The sequence below is a fragment of the Hemicordylus capensis genome, chromosome 5 (assembly GCF_027244095.1).
Source record: "Hemicordylus capensis ecotype Gifberg chromosome 5, rHemCap1.1.pri, whole genome shotgun sequence".
In the NCBI taxonomy this organism is placed as follows: Eukaryota; Metazoa; Chordata; class Lepidosauria; order Squamata; family Cordylidae; genus Hemicordylus; species Hemicordylus capensis.
Window position 1 is genome coordinate 5,584,449 of NC_069661.1, and position 20,476 is coordinate 5,604,924.

At 49.3% G+C, this 20,476-nt stretch overlaps 1 protein-coding gene across 2 annotated transcripts in view; it reads left to right on the forward strand.

Annotated features, from left to right (window-relative positions):
- Positions 1–20,476, forward strand: part of GFRA4 (GDNF family receptor alpha 4) — a 142,151-nt gene that overhangs the window by 89,195 nt on the left and 32,480 nt on the right. For both annotated transcript variants that reach the window (XM_053257700.1, XM_053257701.1), the window contains exon 2: positions 3,296–3,574. In XM_053257700.1, coding sequence (XP_053113675.1) covers positions 3,296–3,574 — 279 coding nt within the window. The remainder of the gene's footprint in view (positions 1–3,295; positions 3,575–20,476) is intronic.

Here is a 20,476-nt window from a genome sequence, read left to right on the forward strand (position 1 = left end):
TATATTTAACAGGGGGAGAGCAACTGGCCCTCTCCATCCCCAGCACAGCATCCCTCCAGTGACTGTTTCTGGTGTCTATCTTATGTTTCTCTCTCTCTCTCTTTTTAAGATTGTGATCCCTTTGGGGACAGCAAGCCATTTTATTTTATTTTATTTTTTAATTTTTATTTCTCTATGTAAACTGCTTAGGAAACTTTTGTTGAAAAGCAGTATATAAATATTCATAGTAGTAGTAGTAGTAGTAGTAGTAGTAGTAGTAGTCAATTCATGAGCTGATGCAGCTGGCCAGCTAAAAAGGTACCTTGAAGATACTGACCAATCATTATTAAATCAACAAGGGGTGGATAGGGATGTACATGGAACTGGTTTTACCAGCTCGTTTCAATCCAGGCCGGATTCAAACCGATCCGGCCTGGTCCTGTTCTGGGTTCAGTCAAGCTGGGTCCAGCTCAGCTCGACCCTCGACCCTACCTGATCCGGCTCACAGACCAGCTTGGGAATACTTGTAAAGGGGAATACTTGAGGACCAAGGGCTGGCCCGGTTCAAACTCGGACCAGCCGAACTGGGCTGGCTCAATAACAAAGCAAGCCAGCTTGCACATCCCTTGGGGTGTATTAATTAGGTGCAAGGAAACCCCGGGGAGGGGAGATACAAAAATAGGTTGCACAGGGCCTGGTGTAGCGGCTTCTTCTGACATCCTAGACAGTTTCTAGTTGCACTTCCTCATGTGCCTTGACTTTGTGCTGTATTGTTTGCTGTATACCATTGTGACCACGAGACTGCCTTGGTCCTCTACTTCTGTCAAGTCTGGTGAGAGCAAACCTTTGAATTCCTAACTTGTGTCGCATGGTTCCTTGGGTCAGTGAGCAACCATTGAACAAGAACCTAGACTTCTGATCCCTCAATCCCTGTAAATTCACAGAGATATTTTGCTATATAAAAATCTCTTGCCGTGTGCAATCAGCAGAGCCCTGGCCAGACTCCGGATCATGTGGGGGAAGGCAGGTAAGCTCCTGCCTGCCCCCCAGCCCTCCCCAGGAGAGGCATTTTGGTCGTGTGAATGACCTTGGTGTGTGCTCCAAATCAGCAGCTGGGTCAGAGGGCTTTCCCTCCTGCCTCACAGGGCATCTCCTGTCCTAAACTGGTTCATGTGAACCAGCCTATTAAATGGTCCCCAATGGGCCAGGAGTCTATCAGTAGACGATGGTCCATTTTCTGCTAACCCTTGCAATATGGTTGGATAAGTGCAGCTATGGAAATAATTGTCTCGCTACAGGAATAGTACAATGGATAGGTGACCCAGGCAGCCACCGGAGAGGCTGGGCTTGGAGATCACTGGGCATTTCAGTTATTCTGCAAGTTAAAACACTCCTATAAGACGAGAGGGAGCAGACTGCTTTTTACTTGCTCATAGGTGGCCCGAAGAAATATGGACTTCCAGATCCATGCATGCAAGGTTATTGTCTTGTTTGTCAGGGATAAATCATGCATGCTGATTGTGCATCAAAGCTGTGGAAGAGGCTACAAAGGCAATAAGGCGCTGCAGGTGTTGAAAATGCTCCTTGCCTGGAGTGCTGTTGGGTCTTTGGCTGGCTCTGCCTTGCTGGATCAGACCAAGGCATTGTGGCCCAGAATGTTGCTTCCAGCCTTAGACTATTGCCAGAATAAACCCTTCGCTTATTGCTGGCTGCCAAATGCTTGTCCGTATGGGAGCATCTTTGATTGTCTCTGACTTGTTAGCCACAGCTGTATGGCAGTTTGGGGTGAGAAATGGTTTGGCTCACGCCCATCCAGCAAGCTTCAGGGCTGGGCCAGGAGCAAAACATGAAACTCTCTCTTCCAAACCTAACCATGCTCACCCCTTTAAATCAAGCTATGAAGTCTCCGTTGGTTTAGGGGGGACATTTCTAGACCACTTTTTAGATAACCCTCCCAAAGTGGTTTCCAGCCACAGTAGAATCACTGGCTGTCATATAGAGCAAGGAAGCACCAAGGCAGCAAGAGAGCACCCGAACAGAACTCCCCAACTAACTGGACTAGTACAGAAGGGAAATGGCAATTTTTGATGCCCTACCCTTCCCCAGGAAGCCCTCTGTGCCACCTGAAAATATGTCCCTGAGGGCTGCACAGCCCTTGGAGACGTGTTATTGGGAGGCACTGAAGGCTTCCCCACGGCACCAGGGCAGTTAGTTGGGAATTCTGTTCATCTGCCTTCACACTGGATCACTGCTTCCTTGCTCTGTTTGTCAGCCACCATCAGCAATCAGTCAATCAATCAATCAAGAACATAAGAACAGCCCTGCTGGATCAGGCCCTAGGCCCATCTAGTTGAGCATCCTGTTTCACACAGTGGCCCACCAGATGCCACTGGGAGTCTACAGGCAGGAGTTGAGGGCATGCCCTCTCTCCTGCTGTCACTCCCCTGCAACTGGTACTCAGAGGCATCCTGCCTTTGAGGCTGGAGGTGGCCTATAGCCCTCCGACTAGTAGCCGTTGATAGACCGGTCTTCCATGAAGTTATCCAAGCCCCTCTTAAAACCATCCAGGTTGTTGCCTGTCACCACATCTTGTGGCAGAGAGTTCCACAAGCTGATTATACATTGTGTGAAAATGTACCTCCGTTCGTTGGTCCTAAATTTCCTGGCAATCAACTTGCCAGGAAATTAGATCAATCAGTTAAATGCAGGAGAGGAGAGAAAAGTCCAAATCAAGTCACCATTGCACTTAACCCTATAAAGATGTTTGGGTGAATTAAAAAGGTCTTTGCTTGGTGCCCAAAAGATAACAGAGTCAGTGTCAGGCAAATCTCCCTCGGGAGGCTGTTGTAGTAGAGCTGGGGAGCCACAGCAGGGACAGCCCTGTCGTGGGCCCCATCCCCCTCACTTCAACTTGGCGGTGGGGAGCTGCAGGAAGGTCTCAGATGATCATTTCGCTCTTCAGGCTGGCTTGTGTGGGAAGGAGGAGGAGGTGTTCCTTGCAGGATCATGATCCCAAGCCATGTGGAGCCACAAAGATCTAAACCAGCAGGATGATCAGGGGATGGGACTGGAAATCCCTTTGGAAATGGACCGGGAACAGCCAGTATAGCTGTTTAGAACTGCAAGGTGCCCTCCATAGCCTTGCCGCTGCATTTGCTACACACTGAAATTCCTGAACGTCCACAAGGGCAGCTTCCATTTGGTGAGTCCCTGCCAGGCGCAGAAGCTTCCCGACTGGAGCTCTTAACATCTCTTTAAAACAAGCTGCTGTGAGAACGTGATCACCAGCATCTCCCTCTCTCTTGTTCTTCCCCAGAAAGCATGACAGTCGTGGTCAGCGCAGCCCGGGACTGCCTGCAGGCCGGGGAATCCTGCACCAACGACCCCAGCTGCAGCTCCAAATTCCGGACCCTCCGGCAATGTATTGCCGGCAACGGTGCCAACAAGCTGGGGCCAGACGCCAAGAGCCAGTGCCAGAACACAGTGACAGCCCTTCTTTCCAGCCAGCTCTATGGCTGCAAGTGCAAACGAGGCATGAAGAAGGAGAAGCACTGCCTCAGTGTCTACTGGAGCATCCACCATACCTTGATGGAAGGTCAGTCCATGGGGTTCCTCACCAGGGAGGAGAGCTGGGGGGGGGGTGAGATGGGGAGGAGCCAGTGCATGAGCAGTGGCAAGAGGGTAGCCATCCTGGTAAGTGATGGGCAGCTCAGCTATCTGTTGTGTCATCCAGGAGAAGTCAGTAAGAGGTGACTCCTATTGCAACCAAAGGATAGTCATGGGCACTTAGTCCTATTTCCATTGCAAGAAACTTTTGATGAGACCCAACAGGCATGAGCCTCAGCCTCACACACTGGCCCCTCATAGGAACATAGTTTCTCAACCCTGGGTCCCCAGAAGTTGTTGGACTTCAAGTCCCATAATCCCCAACCAAAGGCCACTGGGGTTGGGGATTATGGGAGCTGAAGTCCAATAAGATCTGGGGACCCAACGTTGAGAATCCCTGACGGGCAGCAGCTTCTCCAAGGTTACAGGCAGGAGTCTCTCTCAACCCTATCTGTAGATACCAGGCTGGGAATCTGGGGGCTTCTGAATGCCAAGCAGGTGGTCTAGGGCAGGGCTGTGAGTGGTGGCTTGCATCCAGGCTAATACTGCACCCATGCAGAGAACCCCTGCAGGAAGGTCACACAGCTGAGCGGATGCTCAGAGTCGCTCGGTCTCTTGCCTCCGTGGCCCCCTTGTGTAGCAAGGATAGTGGATAACTTTGTGTCATTCCCTGCAACATGCATGGGCTAGAGGAGAGGTTTCGTCGCAGGAGGCAGGCATGCCACAGGTTGTGCAAACGCACCCTGAGGCGCCAGTGCAACACTACCCTAGGATGTCACGAATTCCTGACTCAGTTTAGCTAGCTGGAATTGCACCCTTGTGCCAGCACAGCACATTTTATTTGTTTGTTTGTTTGTTGAACTTATATACCGCCTGTCATTAAAAACAATCTCAAGGAGGTTACATTCTCTTTGCTTGGTCAGCAGGGGGCAGCAGGCATGCAGGTAACATTCACACTGGTGTCGAGTTGTCCTGGACATCAGTTGCTACTGGGCCCCTTCCACTGCAGAGAAGAACATCTCTTTGGACTCTTGATTGCTTACCCTGGAAGATCTTGAAGGTCCTATGCAATTAATGTATTAGCCGGTACCAGGTCCAGTGTCTCAAGGAAAATAGCCAGCTTTTCAGTGTCTACTATCAACATATATAGCCACCTTAAGTGGCACAGTGGGGAAATGCTTGACTAACAAGCGGAAGGTTGCTGGTTTGAATCCCTGCTGCTACTGTATCGAGCAGCAGCAATATAGGAAGATGCTGAAAGGCATCATCTCATACTGCGCGGGAGGAGGCCATGGTAAACTCCTCTTGTATTCTACGAAAGAAAACCACAGGGCTCTGTGGGCGCCAGGAGTCAAAATCGACTTGACAGCACACTTTACCTTATCAGCATATATGGCAGGCTTACAACCAGTCTAATTGCTCTGAATTATTGAGTCAATGTTTCCATTTTTGAGTGTCCTGTGAGGTGGTGTTTTGTTTTGTTTTTTGGTTGTTGTTTTTATGTCCTGGTTTTAATGACTTAATTTTGGAGTGAAATTTCTTTGTTCTGGCTGTGCTAAAATAAACAAGCTAGCTGAGTAATCTGCTGGGACTCTGAGTCTGAACTGTGTGTCTCGCGCTTCTCCAAGGGCGCTGGCATGGATTGCTCAGAAACGACACCCCTGCTTTCAGGGATGGTCCGAGTGGGAGTAAGAGATTGGGTGCAATGGAAAGCTAGCCATGCAAGGAACCCAGTGGAAGGGTGCTCTGGGCTTAGTTCTCCATGAGGCTGTTCTCACGAGCAGCCAAGACCTGGTTTGACTGTCTGTGAGAATCGCCAGGATCCACATGGATTCCAGCAATGGTGCAGCAGCAAACCCACCTACAGATGAAGGGGATGGAGCCGCTCTGGGAAGAGCAGAAGGTTTCAAGTTCCCTCCCTGGCTTCTCCAAAATAGGGCTGAGAGAGATTCCTGCCCGCAACCTTGGAGAAGCCGCTGCCAGTCTGTGAAGACAATACTGAACTAAATAGACCAATGGTCTGACTCAGTATATGGCAGTTTCCTATGTTTCCTATGATCCTGCCAGTGAGCTGAGTTTAAGGGTGTGAGCTTGCCCTTAACTTGTGCTAACTGCTCGTGTGTGAGTGCCAGATGCTCCCAGCCAGTGCTGGCACAGGAATGGGCTCCCCGGTCATCGCCAGGGGGACCCCCCACAATGCATGGTGCTCTCACGTGGTGCGTTATGGGATTTCTGGGGGTCAGGACACCATGTCCCACTGCCCCCATCCATGATCCCTGGGGGAGCAGCGGACCATCTGAGCACACGATCCACATGCCCAGACGGTCCTTGGAGATCATCTATGGGGAAGGCGGGCTTCTGCAGTCTTCCCTGCCACCTGCACACCCGGTCATGAGAACAGCCTCAATGTCTCACCAACAGCAGGTGAGGTGGTCTGCCTGAGTCTGGAGCTGGCCCATGCCACTTCAGACCACAGAATGGGGCTCACATAGTCAAATGCATGCTGTTTATGGGGGCACGGAGAATCCCTGCCCATGGAAAACTCGAATGTCAGGGAGAAGACTAGGCTAGGTGAGTTTTCCCTGGCCTGTCAGGTTTGTATATGCGGGGATTTTTATTTTATTTTATTTTATTTTATTTTATTTTATTTTATTTTATTTTTTAAAAAAAATCTAAATCAGGGATAGGCAACAGATCAGACAGGGATCCCCCTTTACTCAGAGCTGTAGTATGCATGCCTTTAGCGACTCATTGGGTCCTTGTCAGCTCTCAGTCCACAGTCGGTCAGTGTGTGGACCTTTGGAGGATGATAGGCAAGAATTCAGCCTGTCTGCTGCCACCAAGTTCTGGCCCAAAGAGGGAACTTCCGGGAGACACTGAAGGAAGACGCCTCAGCACACACATTTCCAATCTTGGTTCCCCAGATGTTGTTGAATGGCCACTCCCATCATCCCCCAACCACAATGGCCTCTTGATCTGCCACCTGAAGGCAAAGCTGCTTGGCATTCTGCAAAGTTGGCACCATTATTGAGAAGACCTTGGTTCCTGGTGGGTTCCTGCTGAACCTAAAGGCATCCAGAGCAGGACCTCAGGTGTTGGTAAGGGGCTTAGAAAAACCCATGGAGGACAGGTCTATCAATGGCTACTAGTCATGATGGAAACTCCAGGCTCAGAGGCAGGATGCCTCTGAATCCCAGTGGCAGGAGATCAACAGCAGGAGAGAGGGCATGCCTTCATCTCTTGCCTGTGGGCTTCTCAGAGGCATCTGGTGGACCACTGTGGGAAATGGGATGTTGGACTAGATAGGCCTGATCCAGCAGGGCTGTTCTTAGTTGATCAGAGCACATGAGGAAGCAAATATGGGAGAAGGTGTTCTTTTGGGAAATCAGATCCTAAGTTGCTTAGAGTTTTAAAACCAGCACTGTGAAATGGGCCCAGAAATGAATGGGTAACCGCAGCATATTGGATAAAGTTGGCGTGATATGCTCCCAAAGATCAGTCCCAGATAACAGCCTGCCTGCAGCATTTTGCACCAGCAGAAATTTCTAAGCGCTTTTGTTTATGTTATTTGTTTATACCTTTCCTTTTTGGAATAATCTTCCCAAGATGGTATCTTTTGAAAATACTCCTTTTCTTATTATCATGCCACCCTCTCTGCATTTCCTTCCCCCTCTCCACCTGCAGCTTGTCTTTGGGTCAGCGCTTTTTGGCACAAGGAAATCCTCTGCAGACACAGACACAGACACACCCACACACCCAAGTGGGATGGCACATAGGGGGTCCCCCCTCCCACTTCTCTTAGCTCTACCCTGGCCCCACAGGGCAGAATGCGGAGTTTTATGTTAAAGAAAACACAGCCATCTGTATAGAAACAGCAGGTCCCTCTCGGCTTTCCAATGTTGTCTGATGTTGTTCTCAGTGACCTTCAGCGCTGGTTCTGGGCTGCATTTTGTGGTAGCCGGTTGGCATGGCAACACCTCAAAGGCCTTTTGAGCTCAGTGTGGGCCTTTCAGAACTGGAAGAGGCGGCAGAGAATGAAAGGAAGGAGGCGGATAGGAAGAGGACACCCCTTGCTGTGTCCAGCTGGGCAATCCTGAGGCCACCAAGGGTGCTGAGTTCCCTGAGATGAAGAGCCTACAGAGTCCCCCTCCATCCCACTTGTACCGTGCGTCATTCATTTGACATTCACGGCACACAAGGTGCCTCTCCCACCCTGCCTGGTTCTGTGCAATCATCTTCTGACCCGTCCTGCCTGTGGGCTGCCCTGTATCAAGCAGGCTTCTGGGCATGGATCGGGGAGTCATTACTTGCACAGCTGGCTGAAAAGACAGAGAGAGGCCCTCCCTTGGAATATATTACCCTTAACACTGTTGCTATCAAAGATGATGAAATCTGTTAATTTTTGTTCACAAAAGTCTGGACACTTAGGAACATAGGAAGCTGCCATATACTGAGTCAGGCCACTGGTCCATCTAACTCAGTACTGTCTACCCAGAGTGGCAGCGGCTTCTCCAAGGTTGCAGGCAGGAATCTCTCTCTCTCTCTCTCTCTCTCTCTCTCTCTCTCTCTCTCTCTCTCTCTCTCTCCCCCTATCTTGGAGATGCTGCCAGGGAGGGAACTTGGAACCTTCTACATGCAAACACACAGGTACCCTTCCCAGAGCAGCCCATCCCCTCAGGGGAATATCTCATAGTGCTCACACAGGTCGTCTCCCATTCAAATGCAAGCCAGGGCGGACCCTGCTTACCACAAGACCAGCTCTCCTCCCAGTACTTTCAGAAAGTTCTACAAAAACTTCCTCTTTGCCCTTTGATGCCTGAGACTAAGCTGGCTGAGGGCGGGAGCTGGCAGATGTGCTCACCACTTGGGAGATTTGGTAGGGAGCATTCCCAGCAGAGCATTTGAGGGTGGAGTGGGAGAGGCTGTTTCTTTGGCTGAAGGTGCTCCTCAGGATCGATGACTTCCTCTACCCTGTCCTGGTTTGCAGAGGAGTAGCAATCCTGCAGCACAGTGTTTTAGCGCTAATCCTCTGTGAGGGGCAGGGGTCGGCCCTCAGACCAGTGGGGAGGGCTTTCAGAGGGAGGGGAGACATGCAAAAATCTCTTTCTTCCCAACTCTGTGCCTGGTCCGCTGTGCAAATAAGGCTTCAGCACAGGGACACTGAAGGCTAGTTCTGGCAACTCGGCAGCCCTCCTTACATCGCCAGAGGGCTGTGGGTCATGTCAGCCACCATTCAGAATCCATGAATGCGCCCACAGGTCAAGCCACCTGTGGGTGCCACTGGCTTCTCACCAGACCTAGCAGTCTTGTTGGGAGGCCAAGGTGGGCAAAGCACCTCTCCAGGCACTGAGCCCAGTGGGGAGGGGGAGCTGCCCACTGCCAGTTTGCACAGTTCAGGACAATGGCAGGGCTGGGGAGCTGTCCAGCAGATCAGGGAGCAAAAGAGCAGGGGAGCTGTCCAGCAAAGGCAGGGATGCACAACTAAAATGCCCTGGTGTGCAGGGGCCGGAGTCAATTTTCAGTGCATTAATTATTACTTTAGCTTCAAGTAACATTATTAATGAAAGCAATTATTAGATACATGTGGAACTTTCCCCCCTTTCAAGGGAGCCACAGTTTTAACCACAGATAATGGCCAGAAAGTAGGCCCTCTCCCTGCTCAGTCAGTGGGGCACCAGCCCCAAACCAATGCCAAATCTTCTCCTCTCTCGCTAGATCACTGTTGCTTTCAGGCTGCAATCCCAGGCATGCTTTCTTGGGAGTAAGCCTTACTGGGTACACCATGGGACATATTTCCGAGACAGACCCCATGTTGCTTCTTGCCTCCTCTGTAGGGCTCAGAGACCTTGTGCTGCTGGGGTTCTACTTCAGGAGAGGTTTCCTCCAGTTCTGGCCTGGTCCTGACATGAACGTGGTGAGGCTCAACATAAATCTGTCCCTATGAGCCCTCCAAAACAGCTGATTGGCATTACCACTGTTGGGACTATGAGTACAAGGAACAGTTGCATCAGGCAGAATCTGCACCCACAGCACCCAATTGAAAGGTGTGGTTCTTTGTCCATCTAGGCAATAAGTGCAGAACACAGTACAACTCCCCCCCCCCGCCTCCAATGTTGTGATTTCCAACACAGGTATGACTGGCGAGAACACACCCATGCACAGAAATCACCGTTATGACTACTTAAGTGTGATAATTAGAGCATTACAGCCCTAGACTGTATTTTATTCCTTCACGCCACTAATTTTTTGGCAAGTATTGAGTTTTTAAGGGACCTCGTAAAAACGCTAACTCTGGGAGCCATAATTCTTGCCTTGTCAGAGCAGTGAGTGTTTTATGCGCCATGGAAATTAAACCGGGAGTAAAACAAGAGCACCCAAGCGTGGGCTTGGAAATAGATGGATTAATAAAATGCCACTGGGGACTGAAAGCAAAGGTAGGAAGAAGGCTGAGGCAGCCCAGCCCCCAGTTGCGGGTGGGAGCACGAAGCATGTGTCTGGCTGCCCTTACCGTCCAGGTCGAGAGCGGGCGGCCATCCGATGCTGTGGGAGGGGACGGTGAGCCAGTGGAGGAGGAAGACGGCATGCTGCATGGCCCCACCAGCCACCCAGTGGCCCTGCCACATGACACGCCCAGCAGGGAAACAAGGCTGGGCAAGCTGGGGCCGGAGAGAACTGCCGGGGAGGCACGCAGGAATGATGTAATCGGCTGTGTAAAGTGCCCTGAGCCATTTCTGGAAGGGCGGTATAGAAATCGAATAAATAAATAAAAATAGATAAAGCATCAGGGGCCTCTGAGGAGAAGTTACCATAGTTGGTGGGAGGGTGGGGTGATATGGATGGCCACTCAGGCTCTTTCTCCTCATCCTTTTTGCATACATGTATGGGGAGAGAAAAAACTAAACTAGACTAAACAAATGACAACGGGTACAGTGACCAGCCTCAAAACTGATCATGAAGAGGTGGATAGCTTCTGCCTTATAGGATTGACCGTCAACAGTCAAGGATCCAGCAGTCAAGAAATACGCTGCAGACTAGCACTCGGTAGGGTTGCAATGAAGGCCTTGGAAAGGATATTTTGACGCTGTGACATGTCTACACCTACAAAAATTAGAATTGTTCGGACAATGGTTTTTCCAGTGACACTCTATGGATGTGAAAGTTGGACTTTGAAGAAGAAAGATAGAAAAAGCATTGACGCTTTTGAACTTTGGTGCCAGAGAAGACTTTTGAGGATACCATGGACAGCCAGGAAAACAAACCAATGGATTTATAGAACAAATCAATCCAGAATTTTCACTCAAGGCAGGAATGACCGAGCTCAAACTATCATAATTTGGACACAATATGCAAAAACCCATTTCCCTTGAGAAGCCCATAATGCTGGGGAAAGTTGAAGGAAAGAGAAGAAGAGGACGGCCAGCAGCAAAGTGGATGGACTCGATTACAACAGCAATGAATGCACCACTGAGAGACCTTAAAAGCCAAGTAGAAGACAGATCATCCTGGAGAGAATCTATCTATGTGGTCGCTAAGAGTCAACACCGACTTGACAGCACTTACTCAATCAATCAATCAATCAATCAATCAATCAATCAATGAGGAGAGGTTCGGACTGGCTCCCTCTCCCTCTCTCCCTCTCTCCCTCTCCCTCTCTCTCCCTCTCTCTCTCTCTCCCCCTCTGCTCAACTCATGCTCCTGGCCACAGCTTCGCTGCTGAGCTGCCACTGCTCCTGCATCCCCCTCCATTGGCTGATGAGGAGAGGAGTGGAAGCAGCCACCACCAGTGAGGAATCTAGTGGTGGCAGCTCCTTCATCTTCCCCCTTCCCTTCAGCCAAGGTGGGTAGGCTGATGGGAAGCCTCCATTTTTAGGATGTTAGCATTTTTGGATAGGGAGCCAGGAAGGACTGGGGGGATTGCAGTATCCCAGAAGCTGCATGGGGGAAGCATGCAGGGAGCAGTATCGACTTGTCCTAGAGAGACAGGGGGTGCTGAAGGAGGTGCAGCCGCCTCTGCTTCCAGAAAGCTCAGGTTGCTCCTCTTTCTCCCTCCCCACTGGAGACCCATGCTTCCTGCAGGCTGGCAATTCATCAGGTAGAGCTGCGCAGTTACCAAGCAGCTCTACCAGACCCTTAGCACCCCACACACCCCTGGCAATTGAATTTCAAGAAAATCAGTCCATGTATTGATTTTTAATTATTTTTTTAAATACCTGGTGACTTTCAAATGTGACATTAGTTTTTTCCCTTGACTCTCTTATGTTCATGAAAGTTTGGCTTAATCTTTTTTTTAAAAAAAAATCATCAAAAATCAATTGATTTTTCAATCTTTTGTGCAGGAGTTTAAATCATTGTAGTGGTTTAGGTATGTTTATCTGAGGTATGTATGCTCAGAAATTTCTAGCCTGCCCAGCCCCATACACATTCTCTTTTTTCCTTCTTCATTCCCTATACTTTGCTCGGTTCTGTAAAGTTTTCTTCCAAAGCAATATCCAGACTAAGTTAGTCATGACTAATTTCTCTCATTGATTTCAGCACTGCATACTTATGGCCAACTACCCTGTATTTTGCCTACCATTTTTCCTTATCCTCTCTCCTGTAGTCCACTACTGCTTTTTGAAGGTGTTAAAGGAACACATGGATAAAGGAAGTTGAATCATTCCCAATTCTACAGCTTGGAATCTTGCTGTCTGTTTCTCTTAGACATACACACCTCTTACATCTTCCTGACTTTGAACAAGAACTTTTCTGTCTGCTAGATCAGGGGTTTCCAACCTGTGGTACTCCAGTTGTTGCTGAACTACAACTCCCCTCATCCCCAGATACAATTTATTGTAGCTGGGGATGATGGGAGTTGTAGTTCAGCAACAATTGGATTACCACAGGTTGGGCACCCTGGTGCTAGATGGTATTTGCCAAGTATCTGTTGGCGATGTGACTTCATAGGCATAGGGACATTAGGAGGAAAGAGAGAGAGATTGTGCATTGGACTGCCGCATTGTTCTCGCATATCTCTTGTGTCTCTGCTCTGAGTCTCTTCTGATTGGTAGCCTGATATTCTTAAGACGGTTCCTTCTTCTGTGATCTCTCTGTTCCTTCTTCCTCCTCCCACCATGAAGAAGCTACAGGGTGCAGGCTTTCTATCCAGGGGCACAGTGAGGGGAACAGGGTCCCATGTTTGCTCCCATCCTGGGCAGCCCTGCCGCGCCCTTGCCATGCTCACATGCCTTGTGCTCACACCCCAGTGACGCCCCTTGCACATGACATCACATGCAAGGGGTGTGACCAGAGCACCGGAAGGGCCGAAATAGCCCTCGGAAGCTCATTCCCAGAGTTGGCTGGCTTGGTGAATGTATTTCCCTTTCTCTCCCTTGCTCATGGGAGAGAAAAGAAAACAGTGCATCCAGCCAGCAAATGCCAGCTGGGAATGAGCTCTGGAGGGCTCACATGGGCAACCTGGGACTCTGGCCACAGCACCCTTGCGCATGACGTCACATGCAAGGGGGCATGACCAGAGTCCAGGAGGACTGTGAGAACCCTCTGGGGCTCATTTCTCAGCCATGTTCATTGCTGAGTGCACGTTCTGTTCATTTTCTCCCTCATGGAGAGAACAAACAAAATGTGCAAACTCGGCTGGAAAATTAGGACCGGCTGGAGCTCAGTGGGGTGGGGAGGTCTGAGTCAGGAAGCCCCCAGGACCTGCCCTATTATAGCCCCACCCCTGTTTCTCTCCAAATTTGTAACTTCTTGAAATAAACCTTTACATGTTTTAGCCCTTAAACTGTTGTCTCCAGATCTCCTTTGTGAGCTCATCAAACTACCTTTCTCTGCTAAACAAAGAGTTGACTCCAAATTCCTCTCTACGGTATCTTGAGCAGCATTTCACCTGTGAGTATTCATCCACCCCACCCCCGAAAATTTATAATCTAAGGTTTCAAACTAAACTAAATTAATATAACGAACACACTTGTCCATTCCAAGGAATCTGCTCTCAGTCTCTTCTATAAATAAACCGGGGGCTAGGATTTTTCAATACTTTAACACAAACATCAGACCAATTAAACACAAACACAGACGATGTTTAAATGAGGACATGTGAGAACAGAATAAATTAAGATAATCTTTAATAAAACTAGATATTTATTGAAAATAAATAAATAAATTCAAATTCAGAATGATTTAGACAATATAGATATATTTTCCAAAAAGGACTTTGTTTTTCTTCCAGCAAGAGAGGTGCACGGTAATCTCCTAGTGAGGTCGTTCATATGACCACTGCGTGTGAGGCTGGGGAGGGCAGGGGAAGGCAGGATTGCATCTGCCTTCCCTCACATGACCTCCTTTCCCTCCCAGTTGTGCGGCTGATGCACCCACACAATCACCACCGTGGTGAGCAGCGCAGCTATCTGGAGACCAGAGGAGCGAAGTTTGGCCTCCAGGAATCCCACAATGCACTGTGTGTTGTGGAAACGCTAGAGGCCCTGTTACTCCTTCCCCTGCCCTCTATGGTCAAATAGTTGCCATCAGCCTGGTTGTCCACACAACCGGGGAGTTGGACAGGAGGGCATGCATGCACCCCCCCCACACACACACCTCATTCTTAGCCCGAGTACAAAACCCAGGCTACCTGGTTGAGGGGTTGCAATCCTAGCACTTTGCACAATCAGCTCTACCCAGGTAGGGCTGTGCTAGCCCAGCTAGAGCTGGTCACAAGAATGTCCTCAGTATGTATGAAACCATTGTGAATGATTTTTTCAATGTAGATTGAATGTTTGCCACCACCTGCTGTAGCTGACTATCCTTGCCTTTGTCCCCTATACCTGAAGAAGTGGGTTATAACCCACAAAAGCTCATGTACTGAAACACCAGTTAGTCCAAATGGTGCTACCTTATTTTTTTATCCACTCCACCCCACCCCTCATCATGCCAGCTCCCAACCCCAGGAAGAAATGATACAACCAAGAAGAAAGGAGAGGCAATGTGATATTTGTGTAAATTATCGCAAGTGTTCTTTTATTTAATGTATGTTTTATCAAATACCCACTTTTTAACTTATGTGGTGCTGCCAGTCAACGTGCTTCAGCTCAAGAGAAAGGCAGGCCAAAGAAAGCCAAAGAAAAAAAACCTCAAACCCTACTTTGCCCTCCCATCCCAAAGGATACACCCCCTGGGGACAGGGAGCCATCTTATTTATTTATTTATTATTTCTCTATGTAAACCACTTTGGAAATGGTTTTTGAAAAGCGATATATAAATTGTTGTTGTTGTGGACACACAAGGAAAAATGCCTTCTCGGCTCCAATAAGTGGTGCACAACTAAGCCGGCATAGTCCGATTAAAAAGTGGGTCGGATGGATCCAGCTAGCTCTGATAAGGATCCCATGGATCTTTTCAGCTCTAGCTCAAGACGAGTCCATCTGTGTTTGGGCAGAACCACTTAATAATTCTCAAACAAACAAGGATATAAAAGCAGCCCTGGTGGATCAGGCCCAAGGAGGCCCATCTAGTCCAGCATCCTGTTTCACACAGTGGCCCACCAGATGCCTCTGAGAAGCCACCAGGCAAGAGGTGGGTGTGGGCATGCCCTCTCTCCTGCTGTTGCTTCTCTACAACTGGTATTTAGAGGCATGTTGTGTTCATCCTGTATATATACCCAAAGATGCTTGTCAGTCTTGATCTTGAAAGTGTGCCTGCAAGGGAGAAAGAGGGAGAGACTCAGCTGAGACAAGACTTCAGCTGCAGTCCCAGATAAACATACCTCTCTGTGCCCAGAGGCAAACTGAACTAAACTCAGCAATGGTGAGCTACTTTTACTCCATCTGAAAAGACCTGGACCACTGTGATGGGGACAGAAGCGGAGGAGGGGCTATGCTGGCTGTCAGGATGGCCGAGAGGCACAGTTTTTCAGCCATATATGGTTAAAAATGTGGGCAGGAAAACCTGGCCTGGATTATGAAGTAAAGGGAGACAATATCTTGTGTGTGTGTGTGTGTACACAAGAGAAGAAGAAAAACAAAGAAAGCAAGAACTATTAATAAACTGGTCTATGTGAAAGCATGCAGAAAGTTCAGGCTTAGGGTTCAGAGAGTGCTCAACCACAATAAGTCCTGAACACTAAAAATAATTTACAAAATTTAGACAATTTGCCCCAACCGGCTGATATTTGGCACATAGAATCAACTTGGGCCCTGCTATCGACTGGTCAGATTTCAAGATAATTTGATATGAAATAGAGTTGCAGCAGTTTAAATATTTCCCCAGCATCTCCCCAAAGGATGACAATAGGGACAAAATGAGGACAGTGAATGTCCTCGGGCATAAAGATATCGCAGGCAGACCCATGAAGACATTAGGTTGAGCTGGAGAGGACGGCTACAGCTGCATTGAGGCAAAGGAGCATGGGAAGCTTCCTTATACCAAGTCAGGCCTTTGATCCTTTAGCTCACTATTGTCTACACTGACTGGCAGCTTCTCTCGAAGGTTTCAGGCAGGACTTTCTCCCAGCTCTACCTGGAGATGCTGCCTGGGATGGAATGAGGGACCTTCTGCATGCTAAGCAGTATCTCCATCCCCTAAGGGGAATATCTTCCAGTGCTCACATGTAGTCTCCTATCCAAATGCAAACCGAGGTAGACCCTGCTTAGGGAAATGGATAATTCAAGCTTGCTGTCGCAACGGAACTAACAGCCAGTTAAGTAACCATGAAGGGACTGGCTCGCTGCTCCATTACAAGGCAGAAAGGAGTGACTCGCCACTACCCAGGGGATGTGAGCCCAAACCTACAATGCATTGGGTGGCGCATCCTGGCTCAGAACAGGATCCTGGCTGGAAGGCTGATGCTGTTCTCTTTGCTGGTCAGATGGTCCAGCGTCATCCATGGGAGGCACTACCCCTCCCAGCTGTGCAGCCTTTAAGTTTGGCAACGCTCCCCAGATATTGTTGGACATCATCCCTTTGGCAGCTGTGGCTGGGAATGATGGGAGTTGTAATCTGATTTTTAAAAAAATCTATTTAAAATGTTTATACCCTGCCCCTCCAGTACAGTACAGCTCAGGGCAACTAACAAACCCCAATGTCAACTGGAGGGCCTACTGTTGGGATCTGGGAATCCCTCACCTTGGGGACTCTGAGCCATCTGCCGGTTCTCCTTTGCCCCTCCCCAAGCACCCATACGGCTCCCGCTCTCTTAAGCCATTCTGCCCTTTCTGCCTGGAACACCCGCCCAGAGCAAATAGATGATCTCTTACTCCCTTCCACAAGCGTAGACCTCTCCTCCTCCAGGCGGAGGAGAGGGAAAGAATCTCCTCCTCTCCTCCTCTTCTGCCCATGTGACTCCCGGAAGTGCTTCCTGCTTCCAGCGGATGGCCAGATGGCATATCCAGTCAGAGCTTTCTAGAGCGTGCTCAAGTCGTTCGTCTGGGGGAAACCAGTGTGATTCTCAGCTGTTGGGTGTAGGATGAAGCAATTCAGAGAAACTGAGGCCAGGTGACCCAGACTCAGATCTGCAACCAGGCGGCAGTCAAGCCCTTTCATATGCTTCCAGTGTCGGGCGGGTGCATTGTGCCTGGGGATGATGGGAGTTGTAGTCCAGCAATAGCTGGGGAGCCTCCTCAGGTTGGCCACCCCTGGACTGGCCCATTCCTCTTCTGCGTGCTCCCGTCTTGTGGTCGTATTAAACAAATCTTCACAGAGCTGCAGTTGCCCTCTTGCGTTTCCCCCCCAATCTTTCTCCGGCATGAGGCCTCCAAGAGCTGTTTCTCTCTGAAATTGCTGGTTCTCCCACACTCCCCTGTCCCCAAACGTACAGTTGATGGATGAGCTCGGAGAAAGAGAGCTGAGACAATACAGACTTGTTTGCAACGCATCGTCTTTCACACACATGCACCCCCGAGAGGCCATAAAAGCTTCCAAGAAGCCATTTATACAATCAATTATCAAAGCCCCTGCCCTGGGAATTGGTGGAGCGTATTATTTACTCAACACCGAAGAAAGCAAAGATTGCATTTCAGGCACCTGAATATTTTCAAGCACCAGTGAGATTGTCAGGGGATAAGAAGTGGCCACACTGCCACAGGCACCATTGTCCTGATCCAAGAGGACCTGGAGATATTAAAAAATGGGTTTCTCATAAGAACATAAGAACAGCCCTGCTGGATCAGGCCCAACAAGGCCCATTTAGTCCAGCATCCTGTTTCACACAGTGGCCCACCAGATGCTGCTGGGAGCCTATAGGCAGGAGTTGACGGCATGCCCTCCCTCCTGCTGCTACTCCCCTGCAACTGGTACTCAGAGGCATCCTGCCTTTGAGGCTGGAGGTGGTCTTCAGCACTCCGACTAGTAGCTGTTGATAGACCTCTCCTCCATGAAGTTATCTAAACCCCTCTTAAAGCCACCCACATTGTTGGCTGTCACCACATCTCGTGGCAGAGAATTCCACAAGCTGATTATGCATTGTGTGAAAAAGAACTTCCGTTGATTGGTTCTAGATTTCCTGGCAATCCATTTCATGGGATGACCCCTGGTTCTAGTGTTATGTGAGAGGGAGAAGAATTTCTCTCTATCCACTTTCTCCACACCATGCATGACCTTATAGACCTCTATCCTGTCTCCCCGCAGTCATCTTTTTTCTAAACTAAATAGCCCTAGGTGTTGTAGCCTTGCCTCATAAGGAAGGTGCTAATAGGTCCTTCACCCCTGCAGAGGTGGACTGAAGCTGTAAGTTCTACCTTAACCAGATGGTGATCCGTGCATGGCAATGGGGAGATGACAAGAGTCCCCACCTACGGAACACCACCCTGATCAGAGCAAAAGACCAAATCGAGTGTGTGACCAGCATCATGTGTCAGTTCAGAGACTGTGCAGTTCTCTGCACAGATTATTCCCTCTGGGCATGAAGATAGTGCTTTAGGAAGGGACCCCCACATCCAGTCTCCAGGGGTGGTCACATCCAATGTTCGTGTTCCAATGGTGTGCACCACCAAGTTAATCAATTTCCAGCTCTTTTGGCTGTGGAGATTTGTGTGTTTGTTTGTTTGTTACATTTATATCCCACTCTTCCACCACGGAGCCCAGAGCAGAATACATGGTTATGTTTATCCTCACAACAACCCTGTGAGGTGGGTTAGGCTGAGAGAGAAGTGAGTTTCATAGCTGAATGGGGCTTTGAACTCAGGTCTCCCCGGTCCTAGTCCAGCATTATAACTACTGCAGCAAAGGTTTATTCTAACATGCAGCTGGATAGAGATTGTGCGGTGGAAACTAAGGTTTTGTGCAGTGTTGGGTCTATGGTGTTTAATTACACAGTAGGCTGTTTCTTCAAAAGAAATAGAGGGGGGAATCCCTTAAACAAAAGGCTCCTAACAATATGTTAAAATATCCAAAGTGGCCTTCAGTGAAATAATGCAGGAATTCCCAGTCTTGGGTCCCCAAATGTTAGACTACAACTCCTATCATCCCCAGCCATGGTGGGCAAATACCATTGTGGCTGGGGGGTGATGGGAGTTGTAGTCCAACAACATCTGGGACCCTGGGTTGGGAACCCTTACATAATGCATCCCATAAATGCAGATAAGAACCACAGAACCATCGTGGTCCCAAGGTAGGTGAATGATGTGTTGGGTGAATCAATGCTTTTTATTGTCGGTCCGGATCCAACTACCAGTGTGCCAATGGGTGACCTTTCCCCAGGGCTAGCAAAAGGGGGAAACCACGTAAGGCAGACAAACCCATGCAGACTGGCCCGAATTCTGACTGCCTTGCTGCTCACAGGATCGGGCCTTTGGAAGAGCAGCTTATGTAAACCATCTCTTGGCATCTCTACAAACTGCTGTGCTTATCCGTATAAATGTCTCACCCTCCGGGGAAGGCGGCTGTTTTGTTTCTGATATTTTAAAACTTACTAAACTATTTGCCTCAATAATACCCAGCGAGATGAGTCAGTACACTGGAGCATTTTACGGTCCTTGGAGCAGATGAAAGGGGGAACGAGTGATGGGATATAATTAGCTTGATGTCTTCTGCGGGGAGGTTTCTGCCAGGCCTGGATGTCATTATCACAAGGCTGCGCTACAAAGGGCAGCCGACAATGAGGAGAGAGGAGGTGCTGCAGGAGGAAATACAAAAGGTGTACACACACACACAAATGGACGTGCGCTCATGCGCAGCCTAATTCGGCAAACTGGGGGGAGGGGCCGGCCGGCGAGTGCTCCAGGCTGCGAGATGAGCAGCAGGGAGTGAAGCCAGCAAATCACTGCAAGGTCAAGAAAGCAGCTACAGCAGTACTCTGAGTATGCTCAGAGGTGCTTCACAGGGACCGAGGAAGCCGCCTTATACTGAGTCAGAGCATGGGTCCATCTGGCTCAGTCTTGTCTACACTGACTGGCAGTGGCTCTTGGAGGCTTCAGGCTCAGGAGTTTATCCCAGCACCTGGAGATGCTGCCGTCAGGGACCGAACCTGGGAGCTTCTGCATGCCAGGCAGATGCTCTACCACTGGGAAGCTGGGCTGCAGCCCACCCCCTTGGGGGAATATTTTACAGCCAAGAGCATTCACATGTCGTCTCCCATCCAAATGCAAACCAGGGTGGGCCCTGCTTGGCAAAGGGGACAATTCATGCTGACTACTGCAAGCCCAGCTCTCCTCCTCTCTCTGCCGCCTTCCTCATTGGTGCTCCTTGTCCTGAATGGACTGTAGTGACCCCAATGGGCAGTGTTTCCCCCTAACAGGGATTCCCAGATGCAGTTGACTACAACTCCCAGAATCCCCAGCTGCAAAGGCTTCTGCTTGGGGATTCTGGGAGTTGTAGTCAACAACATCTGGGGATCCCTGTTAGAGAGGACACTGCCTATGGAACACTGCCATCTGAACTTGCCTAGGGTTCAGGACCAGCGTCGGAA